The following is a 14,691-nucleotide window of genomic DNA, read 5'->3' as shown; positions in this document are numbered from 1 at the left end:
TAGTCCCATTTCTTTGCTGACACTTTATTCATTAACCTCTGGACTTCTTTAGAGAAGAATAATACTCTACACAGTGGAGGGCAAAGATCACTTTGACCTCTGAAATTAGTCATAGGTCATATATTGTTAAGAGAGTTACTTCTTCGAACAAATAATGTTTAGCAAACCCTGTTGGTGATACGTCCTCATTTCATGCTGGTTTCTGAGTCATTTATTTGCAGTTCCGTTCACTGAAGAGAAAATGAACATAACATGATATCTCAAAATGTAATGCTGCTTGTGCCATCTTGCCTCGTACAGTGGGTAGACAGACATCCCGACGAGACCCGAGAGGCTATTCTGCCCATGTATTCTTACCATGGATAAGAGGTGCCCTGTGCGTGTCTTGAAGACATGCAAGGACATGAATTTATTCTTGAGCTCTGCCATGTCATCACGGTGACCCTGTTGTACGGCAGCACAGCTGGCACAAAGGGCAGAGCCCTGACACATCGAGGTGACCAAGCCAGCCCAGCCTGTGCTGCCGTGGAGTGTCCACTGGCTGGAGGGGGAGTGCAGGGCATCCTGCTCCCTGCCCATTCCCTGCGCGGAATCAGGGTGAGAAGGACACAAGCCCGGTGGAGCTAGCTGCAAAAGCAAAGCCAAAGTGTTTTGGCTGAAATGTAAAAATTTTGTTTGAAGATTTGCAGAAATGGAATGCGAGTAGTAGGTCGTTTGCATGTAAAGCACTTCATATGTTTTCCTTTTGAGTTTTCTCTTTGTTAAATGCATTTTTTTCTAATTAAAATAAAGCCCTTACTGTGTCTCTGTTTCAACAATCAGGAAATGTTTGTATCTCAAGGGTGGGTGTCAAGAGGATGGACCAGAGTCCTTTCAGTGGTGCGCAACGATAGGATGAGGGTCAATGGGCACAGACTGAAACACAGGAGGTTCCATCTCCATATGAGGAGAAACTTAATTACTTTGGGGTGCCAGAGGAACAGGCTGCCCAGAGAGGTTGTGGAGTCTCCTTCTCTGGAGACATTCAAACCCGCCTGGACACATTTCTGTGTGATCTGCTCTGGGTGAACCTACTTTAGCAGGTGAGTTGGACTGGATGATCTCCAGAGGTCCCTTCCAACCCCAACCAGTCTGCGATTCTGTGAAAGATCTGATTTAAATTGAAAAATTACAAACCCAATAAAATTAAAGAAAGAGCTCTACTTCTCAGATCTAGGAATAACTACTTATACTGTCCGTAGTGATGAAGGAGAAAGGAAAGGAGAAAGAGAAAAATATAGAACAGTGGTTTATTTTTGTTGGGGCTTTATAATCAAATCACATTGAAAGCATAGAAAAAAAATAAAGTAGCCTTTCTCATTTAAAAAAGAATATAATGGCGTCTTCCGAAAAGACAACCTTTCCGTTGTATTTCATTCTTTACTAATGAAAATCATGTGGCTGAAAATTTCGACCTGGAAAACATACATAATAGGCCAAGAGTCATGCTGAGTGCTCGCTGTATCTGAGTAATGGAATGGAATTTGCTTTTGCCTTGCTCTGCTTGAACATGGTATCAGGATTCCTCTCACAGCTCTCAGCCATGTGTGCCACTGTACTTCTTTTTTTCTACATTTTACAATGGGCACTAATTCCATTCTCATTAGAGAGTAAAATTTCAACAGAGGCTCGGTCTATTGCAGGGTATAAAATGCTGTGTAGGTAGTACTTTTTATTTATGACAGTTCTTATAATAATGTTCTTGAAACTTGGATGTTCAAATGATTGAATACTGAGATGATCATTACATAAGAAGTAGCATTTAATTTGGTAGATGCCTGAACATTGTTTTGGAGCAGGATTGTTGATGTGCATGTCTAATGCAGATAATTTTTTTTCTGAATTAATTTTTAAAAGCCTGTTTTTTGACGGTAATATCTGCTTCCCGGGATGTGGCTGTATATCTTAGGAAGTTATCAGATCTTTGTCTGGCTCAGGTACTCTTTCATCTTGTTGAGTGCACATGACAACACTCAAAGAGATAGAAGGGAGTTTGGGAATGTTTTTAACTTTCCATCACCGGAGCTGCAGGCAGGTTTGAGACACTAAGGCCAAGACTTCAGCAGGATACAGAAGCGAATAGACATTTGTATGCATAATGAGACCATACAATATGTCAAACATAAAATGTGTTTGATTTATTTTTAATACGGATAGCAAGTTTAGACTTGAGAACACGAAATAATATTTGTGGACAGCATAACCACCTGTTCCATAAGAGAACCTTTCTCAGAAGTAGCTGGATTTGTGTGCAGCTGGACTGGAAAACTGGAGCAGGTATACTGGGGCAGAGTGGTTCCCGCGGTCTGGGAAGTTTCAGCCGGGATAGGAAGGGCTGTCTGTTATCCAGTGTTAGTAAATAGCCTGGAGGTGACCTGGAAAATGAGTGTGAACCCTTAGCTTAGTATTGTCTTGGTCATTTCACTTTGCTGTCAGTTTACTGGCTGTGTGAAGTGAATCAGCACCGTTGAGTTCTCCTTTTAGGAAAAAGTCCGCTGGGCAAAACCAGCCAAGGCAGCATTGCAATGCTGTAATAAATGACTGAATGAACTGCTCTTTGAAGTGCTCATACCTTCTCTCCTTCTCTGTCCTAGTCCTGAGAGTGTAGCTTAGAGCTCGGTGGTGTAACTGTGTGTATACTGCATCTGAACACAAAATTTCACCACTAAGCCTACTAGATGTGCCCTAGTTTCCATTTATTTTCAAGTCTTTCTTCCCTGCTCTTGTGTTTGCAGATATTTCCTGAAAATGTACTTGTTTCATGCATTATATAAAGTTCCCCAGGAATTCAGGCTTCTATAGGATTTGTCAAAATCCTGGGCATTTTATATAATGAAGGATTAGTAAGAAAGCATCAACATTTTTTGTTACACTTAACAGAGAGCTTTAGAAAACTGGACTTGGTAGGTGCTCCCTTCCGTCTATCATTAGGTTAAATTCTTGTGGTTTTCTCAGGTTCAGGTGTTCAGAAATGGTAGCAGCTCCCACAGTCACTCTGTGCAGAACCCGCCTGCCTTTACACACAGCTCTCAGTGGAACACACTGTAAATCCAGGATCGGCACCTGCCAGCTCTCTCGGCAGCCCCTTCAACACCTTCGTGTTCCGTGGCTTGATTCTTCATTGCCTGCAGGTTCACAAGTGTTCGGTGCTCCTGCTCTGTCAGGGCTTGTCCCCTCGCCTGAATTTGTCCCCTAGCCTAGATCAATTTCTGTGCAGACCTGCTCTGTCAGCTATAGCACGCACAGGTTTTATTCAGTATGCTCCATTCTCCAAGACCATCTCCAGAGAGGACCTTTCATAGAGCTGGGAAGTGATCGCCTGATAGATCTTTACGCGACCAAGTCTCCGCACTGCACCCAGGTGGGGTTTCTGTCTGAAGTCCTTCCATCCGCTGCTCAATCAAGACTCTGGGTGAAAGTCACTCTGCTCCCATTCCAGCTGGCAGCTTTTCAAGTTGTCTCCTGCATTTTATTGCTACTCTGATTATTACATTTTTATTCATTCTGTCTTAAAAGACTCATTGCCTGTTGTAACTGCATGTCCTTTTTTTTTTTTTTTTTTTTTTTCTGTGAGGATTTAAATTACTTAGAAATACCCAGTATAATATAGAATAAGTAAAAGCAGAAGGCTTTTCTTTTACCCTCAACCACCTGAGGCTTTGGCAGCCCCAGGGTCCAAAGACTCAGGAATGTAAGGAAAGAAAATATAATGGTGAAGAAAAGTAAAGTTAGCTTCTGTGTTGTAAAATGTTGCAAAGAGAAACATTTTGTATTTCCCCCACTGTCAATGTGTAAGCATTCAACAGCTAATCAGTACCTCCCAATGGTGAGCAGTTCTCTTTCTTCATTTTAATCTGTGCAGCTCATCATGGTGGCAGGAGAGCAGCAGTGGAGGGAAAAGGGAATGATTTTTACCCGGATTGTGTTGCAGCTGCCCCACCCTCTTTCCCAAAACAAAAGGGACCTCAAGGCTTTAATTTTAGTACTCGAGGAGTCAGAACACGGGCATTTGTTTTCTCCCGTGCTGCTTTGTATTCCTCACCGGCTGCTCCTCCCATCACGTTGCTGAAGGCTGTGTACTTCTCTTGTTTGCTTCACGCTTTAATTTCCGGGGGTTTTGCCATAATGTGGCTTCTCAGTGTAGGAGAGTTGCCATTCCTGGGGCAGAGGAGGTAGGAAGAAAAAAAAGTCCCAATATCATCTTCTGAGTGACAATGGCCTGTGTTAGAAACCCATCTATTCAATCGCTGCATTGAACAAGGGCAGATTTTCATCAAAAGAAGCTCCCAGAAGGGTTACTTACTTTGAAGGAAATACATTAATTAAAGCACTCTACAAAATAGTGGGTGAAGAAATGCATAACATTTCAGCTAGATTTTATGCTAGGCTGAGCACTTTTTTGACCTTCATCTCCCAATGGTAAATGGAAATGCAGTTTTGAAAGCCTTTGTACATCCTGGTAGCACAACTTGATTGTTGCCTCTGCAGTTCCTCCTATGGAAAAAAAAAAAAAAAAATGATACTGTTACCATATTTGCAGCTGAGGCTGTTTAGAGCTCAGGCAGACTAACATTAACAAATGATGATAATTAGGCTTGATTTGCATATTAAAATGGTCTTAATTAAACACTGGTTCTGTAAACGTTTAAAGGCTGTAATCGATCTTTCGCAGGCTCTCTTGGTTATTTATATGATCTAATAAAGGCTAGAGGCTTTGTTAATGAGACCTCTATTTCCTAACTTGTATATGTCAATGAGATTATTTCACCGACAATTACAGAGCAGACTGCTGTTAATAACTCACAAAACCCGAATGCTGGAATTCCTTTGTCTGAAGCTACATACATGATATAACTCCATTAATGGGAACTTGCTGTTTCCATTTTCTTTCCGCTCAAATAGGGGCCCATGCCACAAGCCTTACTAGAGAAAAATCCCAGGAAAGATATTTCATGGGGAGTTTTTGTCAATGTAAAATCAAGCTCATGGTGTCCTTTGAGCTGTTTGAATAATGGATCTAATATATATACAGCACTGAGCTTAGTCATAATACATTTGGTCCCAGATCTAATCCTGGCAACTCTGACAGTTAGGCTGAACTTTGTAAGAAACTTGCTTTAATTTAAGAGGTAATGTAATTGTGCTGTAATGTTGTAAGAGGTCTCTGAAAAGTCTTCCAGGAATTTTACTTCTTTCCAACCAAAATGATTCTATGATTCAGTATCGCTGTGGTCTTGTGCCATGGTGTGAGCACCTTGGGAAAATGGTGCTAAAACAGATTAAAAGCTCTTGCTTCTCAAATGCCAAATGTTTTTGTCCCTCCTGCCCGCAATAACCTTGTTAGCACCAGACAAAAGCATTTTGGGGAAAGTGTTTATATTGCTTTGGAATAAATTTTTCCAATGTTTTTACTATTTGACTTATCTTCTTGCACATGAAGAACTATATATTTATGTATATATGTATGTATTTATAACTTACTATGACATTTGTTCTGTTGTGGGATGTTCCCAGTAGAAGATTTTCTGGCTTCAACCCCAGTTTCTTTAAAGGTGACATAAATAGTTGCAAACTCTATAGTACTGTAAGTCCAGTCACCAGATACAGTGCCAGTATTGATGGATTAAAAATAATATTTATTCCCGTTTCATTTAAGTCATTAAGTTTATTGGGAAATATTAATAAGCTTAACAAAGCTAAACCACTAGAGTGTGATTTAAATGATTAAAATAATTATTCTGTGAAGTGATCAATAAGCTCTATAAAGCAGATGGGAATTTCAGAATTGGTCTTTTGTTTAATTCCTTTCCCGCCAAGACTGAATACAGGTTTCTACTGGGAGCAGTGCTGTAATGAAAGTAATATTGGTAATCCTTAGACTGAGCTTCACAAGGTACTTCCAATGGGGATGCTTTGTACAATATGATGGAAGTCAAAAGGACGTGTTTACACATCTTTTGGTCTGAGCATGAACATATTTATTGGCATAGATAATTTAATATGGAACGAAACATGACATCAGGTGGAAGTTGTTTTTCTAGCAAAGACATTACCGCGGACGCTCATTCTGTGAGTGAAACTGGAAATAATTTTGTCATTAGCTTTAGTAAACCCCAGGTCTGCTTCATTTTGTGATACATCCTCACGATAGTGTAAGGCAGTATCAAAAAAGATGATGCCTTTTCATGACATCAGTATTTTGGCTAAACAAGAGACCAAAAATATGTAAGGCCCCTAACATATAAAATGTGCAAGTTTATGAGACCAAGTTTGCCTGTTTCTAGACATAATGTAAGTTAACCATCATATTGTTGGGACACTGAGACAGTAATTAAGTATTTGTGCTTTGAATGCTAAATAAAACGTAAACGTTTGTCAGACATACTAGAAACTATGACTATTACATTTCCATTGCTACCCAGACCTTCCTGCTTTACTTTCTCTTTTCTCTAGAAACTATCTCACTTTTGAAAATATTGATGTGGATTTGATTTTGAAGACTTACAAAATTCTGAATTTGAAATTGCAGAAGATGTGCGTATACCTGCTTTTGCCTCTATACTGTCTTTTTTTTTTTTCTTTTGTTAGCAAAAATAACTGGAGTTCTGGTATGAATTCACATAAGGCAGCAGTTTGGCATTTGAGCCAAAGCTGAGCTTCTAGTTTTAAGAGGACTAAAATCCTTCAGACTGATACTCAACTTCTCATCTCCAGATAAGATCAGAAGATAGCGCATCATGTTGCTTTGCCCAGTTGGTAATTTCTTAAGACTGTTGTTATAGGAGCAGAGTCAGATTAGCAGATGCAGAAATAAAATTATTGAGTCTAGACACTAAGGACAATGCACAGGAGTGGTAGATTCAGATGTAGGAGTTGAACTATATACAACTGAATAACTTCCCATGCCTTCTGGAGTTAGTTCTCTTGCAGGCCAGATGCTTTTCACTTCTGAACAGAGGAAAAGTAAAAACTTTTCAAGCATGAAACTTAAATTCCAAACCCTCTGCCTTTAAAAGTAGGAAGGAAGGGTTTCCCATGTAGCCCTCTCACTTTTTCTGATATATAATTAAATTACATATTCATTGTTTTATTCTGCGTTCATGTAATTTCATTTTCAAAGCCAACAGAAATTCTCCCATATTTCTTTTTTTTTTTTTGCTTTCACTGCACTCATAACTTTTCCAGTTATATTCCACCAGCAAGTTCTGCTCATTTATAATTCATCTTTTTGATCTTTTTTACATTAAAGCAATAGAGCTCATAATGTTTAATGTTGGACAGTCCTACTAGGTTTCTGTCATTCACACATTAGTCTCCTGAAAATGGTTGTTATGTTTTGCAAAGTAGTGGAATAGCAAGTTAATTTCAAGTAAACTCTAGTTATGGTAAAAATGGGCCACTTAATTCTGTGGGGGACAAAGCCGTATCTGCCGCTCCAAAGTCCACAGTTGATGGACTCCAGCGTACGGGATTTCCCTGGTTGTCCCTGCTCTTGCACCCCGATCCTTCCCTCTCAGGAACGTTTAAACTCCAGGAGTTGTGGTGGACGGGAGGAATGCAATTACCGAAATTGGCTCTTTTGGTGCTGACAGGGTGATGTATGTTCACCTGCCTTACGAATCCTTGTTAAGATGCAGTAGCTTCTGTTACGGAAGCCATCTGCCAATATCAACAGGGGGAATAATATACAGGTCTGCTTTTAGTGAAAGGATTTCAATATTTTTGAGGGATTTTTTTTCCTATTTATTTTCTTTTAAAGGAATGATGGGTCCAGCAAATAAATTTCTCCCTCCCACTCCCTGGATGGTTGGTCACGGCCGTGCAGGTGGAACTGTGCTCATGTGTGATCTCTCCAAGCAGAAATGACTTTTCTCTCTCTTCACAGAAGTAGATACAGGAAGGTATCTGCTTACTATAAAACCTTTTTTCCTCCTTATATAGTTAGAAGTTTGATGTCTCTTACAGGAGTTTAGTGAGGAGAGAATCCCACGCGGTCATGTCTGTTTAAATACTGCCTGTGGATACAGGCTTCCACAGACTGCAGTACAGAAATCCAAGTGTCAGTAGAAGAAAAAAGATAATTCACTTTCATCTCAAGAACAAAGCTGAACAGAGAAGATTTTTTCAACTTTTTAAATTCATGAAACATTTATCTTAGAGTCAGGTTATATTATGCTGGCAAGAGCATAAGCTGTCAGCATTTCTACTGTAAACTCCTGGTTTTTAGTGTTTTTTAGGAGAGCCTTAGAGGTTCACTTTGAACAGATTTAGCATGCAAGGTTTTGGCCTAGAAACATACTTTTCTTCCCAATTAAGAAAAATGAATATGACTGCATATTCAGTGCAAAAGACATATTAATGCTACGTTCAGGTGACAGTTCGGATGCAGAAAAATGAGATAATTCAGGAAAGTCCCAGAGCAAGGTTACTTTAGTTTTTTCCATATTTCTATTAGCAGGTGTTACTAACTCTGAAGTGAAAGGAAGGCTGTGATGAAAAGCACAGTGTTAGGCTTAGCTGACAGGCAGATCTCTATTTCTAGTTTCTGTTACCTACCAGCTTTAGACAAATGCCGTTTCTCAATTTTTAGTGCTTCCCAGAATGGAAGTTGTTGTAAGTTCATGTATTTTACAGAAATGCAAAATTCTCTCTTATTTCTTTAGGCATATGTAGTTAATAAAGTTTAACAATTAAAAAAAACAGGCAAAAATAAAAGCAGGTTTAGTCTATCTGTGAGAAAGGGAGATCACCGTAAGAACAAAGAGCTGATGTGCTTCAGCCTTGGTGTGCCTACCTGCCTCTGTGAATCCTTGTGTAATAACACACACTAAAGACCATTGGAAGTTAATTTTGTTCCCCAAATACAGGATTACAAAACATCTGAGTAGTGCCCTGGCCTTACCCTTGGTCTAACAACAAGCAACAATCTTATGCGCATGATTTTTTCCCCCAGGGTTTATTCCAAGCAAGGAAGAGAGAAGCAAACTCTGTGCTTGAAGGTTCCGTGCTTGAAGTTTATCGAATAAAACCTGTGGTGACAGATGGTAAAACTGTTTTCCAAATTTGTTCACTGCTTACTGTGCAGATACTGTACATCATGTGCTCGTAAAAGAGAGCAGCTGGGAGGTGGATGTGGTTTTGCTTTGCTTTGAGTGGTGCCCTCTGGATGAGAGAGGACGGGGCAGATGGAGAAGAAAGTGGCTCTTGCTGGGAGCAAATGGGCTGGGCTTGCGGGGACGCGAACAGACCGTGTGTGGTGCAGGAACTGCTGAAGTGAGTTACTGCAGCTGGGCTGAAAGGAGAGAGCAAGAGACAGGAGCTGTCTTGTGGAAAGTAGAGGGGGGAGTAGGTGTTTTTAGACTCTTTCCTCCAGTTTTTGTGATTAGCTGTCACATCCCATGAAAAAGACTTTTCTCTCTTTTAGAAGTTACCTTGTTATAGCTTGTGCTCTAATAAAGAGATCCAAAGCCCTTTTGATGTTTCCAGCGCACCTGCTTCAAGGCGACAATGCAGGCAATTCCCCCGCGGCACGGAGCGACTTCAGAGCCCGCGGTTCTGCTGGAGGTGTCACACGTTTCCTTCCGAGCCTGCTAGTGCCTTGCTGGGAGAGCAAGCAAACAGACCGTGCCGTGAATAAGGAGTAGGAGTCAGGCTTTTAATTTTGCACTTTGCTGTAAAAAGCAAAGCCCTTGGCCACATTCAGCAGGGGAGATTGAGAGAAAGGTTGGATCTTCCCCAGTGAGTCAACAACCAGTAACCACGGTACACTTAACGTGACACCTGCTTTGGGAAATGTTCAAGTCTAGCAAAGTGAACTTCCTAAACGTTAGATTCTTTGACTTTCAGAAGTGTCATGCAAGATACTAGTTTTTCCCCCAAATAAAATTAAACCTTTCATGAAAAAATGTTGAGGCATTTTGTTTGTTTCTAATAAAGAGGATGAGATTAACAGTTCCACTGTTGAGTGCTTCATGGTTTGAACACTTCTTTTTAGTTCAGTCCTTCTAAATGAACACATTTCTTTGAGTTAATTTCTAAATGAAATAAGAAAATACAAACAAATCTCTGAACACTGTTTAGATAAATCTCATACTCAGATTTTATCTAAAAGCTCATGTAATATCAGACTACTAAAGATCATTACATATTGCACCTGGTATGTTACACTCAGCTTGGTCTAATGGATTCATCTTGAATTTTGAACTTGGCAAAGCAAGTTTGTTCATGTCAGACTTCAGTGTGTAGCAGGGCATTCAAAATCCAGAAAAATAATCAAAACAGCAGAGTTTAAAAAATATGAGTAATTTTTAAATGAGGATCAACAGGTTTTGGCGGTGCTTTGTTTTTTCCAGAGGAACTTGAATTATGGCATGTTAGGTTACAGGGCTTGTTGGTGTTGTTGTAAAACAAATAATTAAAATAACGATAGGAAGATTCAACTGCTGTATTATGTAGTTAATGGTTGAACTTAATTCTAGAGAGGCAAAGAAGCTGTAGTATATTAATTATGAATGTCTTCAGCCTGTCTTGTCTTGTCCTGATATTTATGTATCTATATGGACACAACAGGGAGAATTTACAGCAGAATTCCACTATTGATTCAGAAATCTTAGGCTTTTATCCTGTGAAAGAAAGAACAAAAAATCATTTGAGTGTAGGCTCCTTGTTTAAATAAATTTGCAGCAGGATGACTGTTCACAGATCCATAGATCCAAAGGTCAGGCTGCTTTTCTGCAATACTGGATTGCATTTTAAAAATACAAATGTTTTCTCTATCTCAGGTCTTTTAGATAGCCCCGGTCCAAGGCAGGCAATTAATGTCTCTAATGTTAATTTTTGGGTTTCAAACTGGAAATCTATATGTGTGCGAACACATGTGAATGATCATTTTAAAAACAAATAGAGGACACTTCAAATTTGGGAAAGTTTTCTGAATGTTGCTATTATATGTGCATTCTCCATGGAGGGAGAATGTATCATTATTAACATAAATGGGCAATAGCTCAAGGAGTGAATATAACTGAGATTTCCTCCATTAATATTTCAATCAGGACTTGATGACTCAGTTAACAATAATAACGTATTCTCCATAATTTACTGCCCTTTATACTGCTAGGATGTCATAGGCAAGGAGACTCTATAGACCCCGTGGGTTAAATGTGGAGAAAATGGGCCTTTTTACAGCTGCAGAGTTCTGCTCTGGTGTTTTGTTGTTTCTCCCGCTCTGGATTTGTGATAATGTTATCTCTGTCAGTGCATAATGGTCAGTGAGACTTGGAAGGCAGCAGCAAAGGAACGTGATTTTCCCTGACAATTTCCCTAATATTAATATTAAAGCAAGCTCTTCCTTTTTCCTTTGCTCTTTTTCTCATGATACAAGTCCCAGATGTTTCCACCTGCTCATCTTGAACCTTAAAGAAATTTGTCTAAATGGCAGATGCAGCTGGGTCCTGGGTGACAAGAAGCTGTTAGTCAGCCAAGGACCAGTTTGCAAGGTGCTCCAGTGAAATTCCCCCAAAAGAGAGATGCTCCAACCTTTGCTCCAAGGGAGATGAAGCCTGGGACTTGGGCAGCTGGTTCACACCTGGTTCAGTTCCACATTGAATGCAACGGGAGTCCTAGTGGTGTTGTAGTAGATTAATTTATAACTAAAGACTGAAAAGCAGAATGAATGTGCGAAAGGGGTATCATTACCTTAGTGCTGAGCTCTTGATGCTGTAAGCTTAGTGCTATCTTAACATGAACTCTGATCCAGAGAATATTGATTACTGTTTGATTTTGCTGAGACATTACAGCTAAATAGTAAGCTTTCCAGTTTTCTTTTTTATGGCAACTGTGTCTGCAAAACTCAGATTTCCTGCTGTTGGTAAAGAAAACACTAGTTGTACGTTGAATAAAAATGAAGTGGCTCTTTGGAAATTAAGTTTCAGCAACAGTATTGAGAAACACTTTACAGAACCATTGCCTTTGTCTAGCTTTTGTTGTTATTATTACTATTAAAATCCTTTTCAGATGGTTTATACTGAATTGAATTTTGGAAGGGAAATCAGAAAGTTCACATTCATTTTGTGGCACAACATCCATGTGGTTTTCTTTTTGTTTGTTTGTTTGTGCTAGCGTGCCTTTTCTGCATTTGTGGAAAGGTTGCTGTGTATATTTTGGTATTTGAAAATGTCTGAAGGAAATACTATGCCCTGCTGAGGAACAGCAGTTATTTTACAAGGGCTGTTTTTAGCATGCAAAACATGTACCAACATTTGCGTTGTTACCATAGAGTGGGTACAATTGATATTGCTGCTAGGCCACAAGGTAGATTTTATGTCTTTGAAATCTTTTCTTGCTAGACTGCTCCTATGTGTTTGGTTATCTTTGTCTCCTATTACCTTATCTTTATCAAATTTAATTTGGCTATCAGTGTCTTGGGAATTTTGTGTAATATCACGTTTCTATTCCAAGACTGAATTTGTAATTGGATAATAATTGTTTAAATTTTCTTTTTATCAGGATTTATCGGTTCATGTTTTATTATTTTGAAATCATGTAAATACACAAGTTTTTTGGATGTGCTTTTTTTAGCACTCTCCCCCCCATAAGTATATTGAAAACTATGGAGAACTCAAGAACTCCACTCTGGCAACCTTTTTATGCTTAAAGTGTGCTTGCTCTTTAAAGATAGTGGATTGATTCTAATAGTCCAGAGCCTTTTTTTCTGGTTATGTGTTGCAATCCTTCCATGGGAATAATACTAATTTCCTAGTTTGATCTCAAATAGTACATGTGGCCTTGAAGCAGAGACTACTTCACGACAGACAGGTAAATGAAAAATACAATAAGATACAGAATGGCACTTGCCAAAGTAGCCTACTGTGTGTTTTGGTGATGTATTTTAAACAGAAGGAATTCAGTGAAGCATTAAATGCTGGGCTTTATCAGAAATTTGTATTTTAATGACATATAAACAAGAATGGAAAGAATCTTCTTGGTCTCCAAGTTCAGGCAAAAGATCACATGCAGGAAAAGGTAATTTATTTCGAGACTTTTCAATCAGCATCTTACAATTAATGAGAATTTTTTATCCCCAGTACTTGGAGTGGAAGGAAGTTTTCATATCTCACTGTTTGAGAACTGACTCCTCATTTCCAACTGAAATTTATCTGCAGATAATGAATACCCATATGTTCCTGCGTCAACACTGCTCTTCAGCTTCAATAGCTCTTTTCCCTCTGTGCCCTTAACCCCTGAGATATTTACAACAGCAATCTAATCCCCTTTAACTGCTGTTTTGTTGGACTCAGTTCTCCTAAATGGTTCAGAGATGTAATGTGAACTACAGAGTATTATCAAGTAGCAGCCCTCCAGAATTACTTTGTGGTCAAACCTCATTAACTGCTTTCCTGAAAAGGACTTGTTGCAAATGGTGAGCATATACTGATAAGCATGCTGATGATAAAAGTGTAGGAGGTTTTGTCTGTGAAAAAGAGAATTTAAATATATTACGTCAGAGGAGGAGTGATTTTTCGTCTTCCTGGATGGGGAAAATAAAAATGGAATTAAGCTGATGGTATAAACTCTAAAGCATAACAGAGTAATGGAGGTATGATTAAGCTATGTTACGCCTTCTCCTGAGAGACAGATTTGAGCTGAAATAAAGAAGACCACAAAGAAGGACCACTAGGATATGTCGAGGAATTTCAGATCTTGGTTTGGGGTTTTTTCTTCTCTCCATAAAAATACAACAAATTGTCCTTGAATTCCAGTGTCAATAAAATGTTTTCTCAGAGTGAAAACTTGTTCTTCAGGATACGATTACACTGTACAAAGCTGGGTTTCACTTTTAATAGAAAGTATTCTTGTTATTGTTACCCACAAAACTAGCGTTTTTTATGAAATCAGAGAAGTGCATCTATTTTTAAGACCTCTGTCTTCCCATCCTGAAGACTTCATTTATTTATTTATCTATCTATCTATTTATTTATTTATAGCAGGAGATGCTGTGGTTGGATGCCTGGTGCAGTGGGAGAACAAGTCAGATATCAGTGATGACATCTGACATATGCTACTGCACTATGTAGGTCACTTAGGACCTAATGTGGAAGATGACAAAAGATAATTAATTTTGATTTCATTCATGCTTGCGATTCTTTAAGGAAGACTTTAATTGTGTGTGTGTAAGATCAAGAGACATGTACTGAATCACTGCCCAAGAACAAGAGCTCAGTCTTTTGGAAGCAGTGATTACACCTAGTAATTCAAACCCTCCAGCAAGGGAAGTAACTTTTTTAGTGATATTTGAATGCAGCTTTTCTGCTAGCTTTTATGTGAAGTAAGGATATATATCCTTAGTAATTGTGAGAAATGTGTTGCTCTTCTAGCAACCAGGAGCCGTTCTTTAGCACACAAAGTGCCTTGGTGTGCCCACAGCCATAAAATCAAGGTCTTTCTGTTTGCAAGGGTATAGAATTATTTATATCACTATAACTTATTTAATTGCTCTCTTTTTATGTTTAATTCATAGGGTCTCCGTGTTTACACATTCTATGGTCACCTGCATTCCTGTAATTATGCTACATTCAATATGAAGGTAAGTTCTGTCTATGAATTATGTTTGGGGTTTTTCTTGTTTGTTGGGGTTTGATTTGTTTTGTTGTTGTT

General features: G+C 38.9%; 1 protein-coding gene across 1 annotated transcript in view; it reads left to right on the top strand.

Annotated features, from left to right (window-relative positions):
• Positions 1 to 14,691, top strand: part of SPAG16 (sperm associated antigen 16) — a 401,084-nt gene that overhangs the window by 262,729 nt on the left and 123,664 nt on the right. The window contains exon 14 of the mRNA XM_065637592.1: positions 14,555 to 14,620. Within this exon, the coding sequence (XP_065493664.1) occupies positions 14,555 to 14,620 (66 nt within the window). The remainder of the gene's footprint in view (positions 1 to 14,554; positions 14,621 to 14,691) is intronic.

The sequence above is a fragment of the Caloenas nicobarica genome, chromosome 6 (assembly GCF_036013445.1).
Source record: "Caloenas nicobarica isolate bCalNic1 chromosome 6, bCalNic1.hap1, whole genome shotgun sequence".
NCBI lineage: Eukaryota > Metazoa > Chordata > Aves > Columbiformes > Columbidae > Caloenas > Caloenas nicobarica.
The sequence above is the reverse complement of the archived record's forward strand: the minus strand, read 5'-3'. Positions and strand labels throughout refer to the sequence as shown.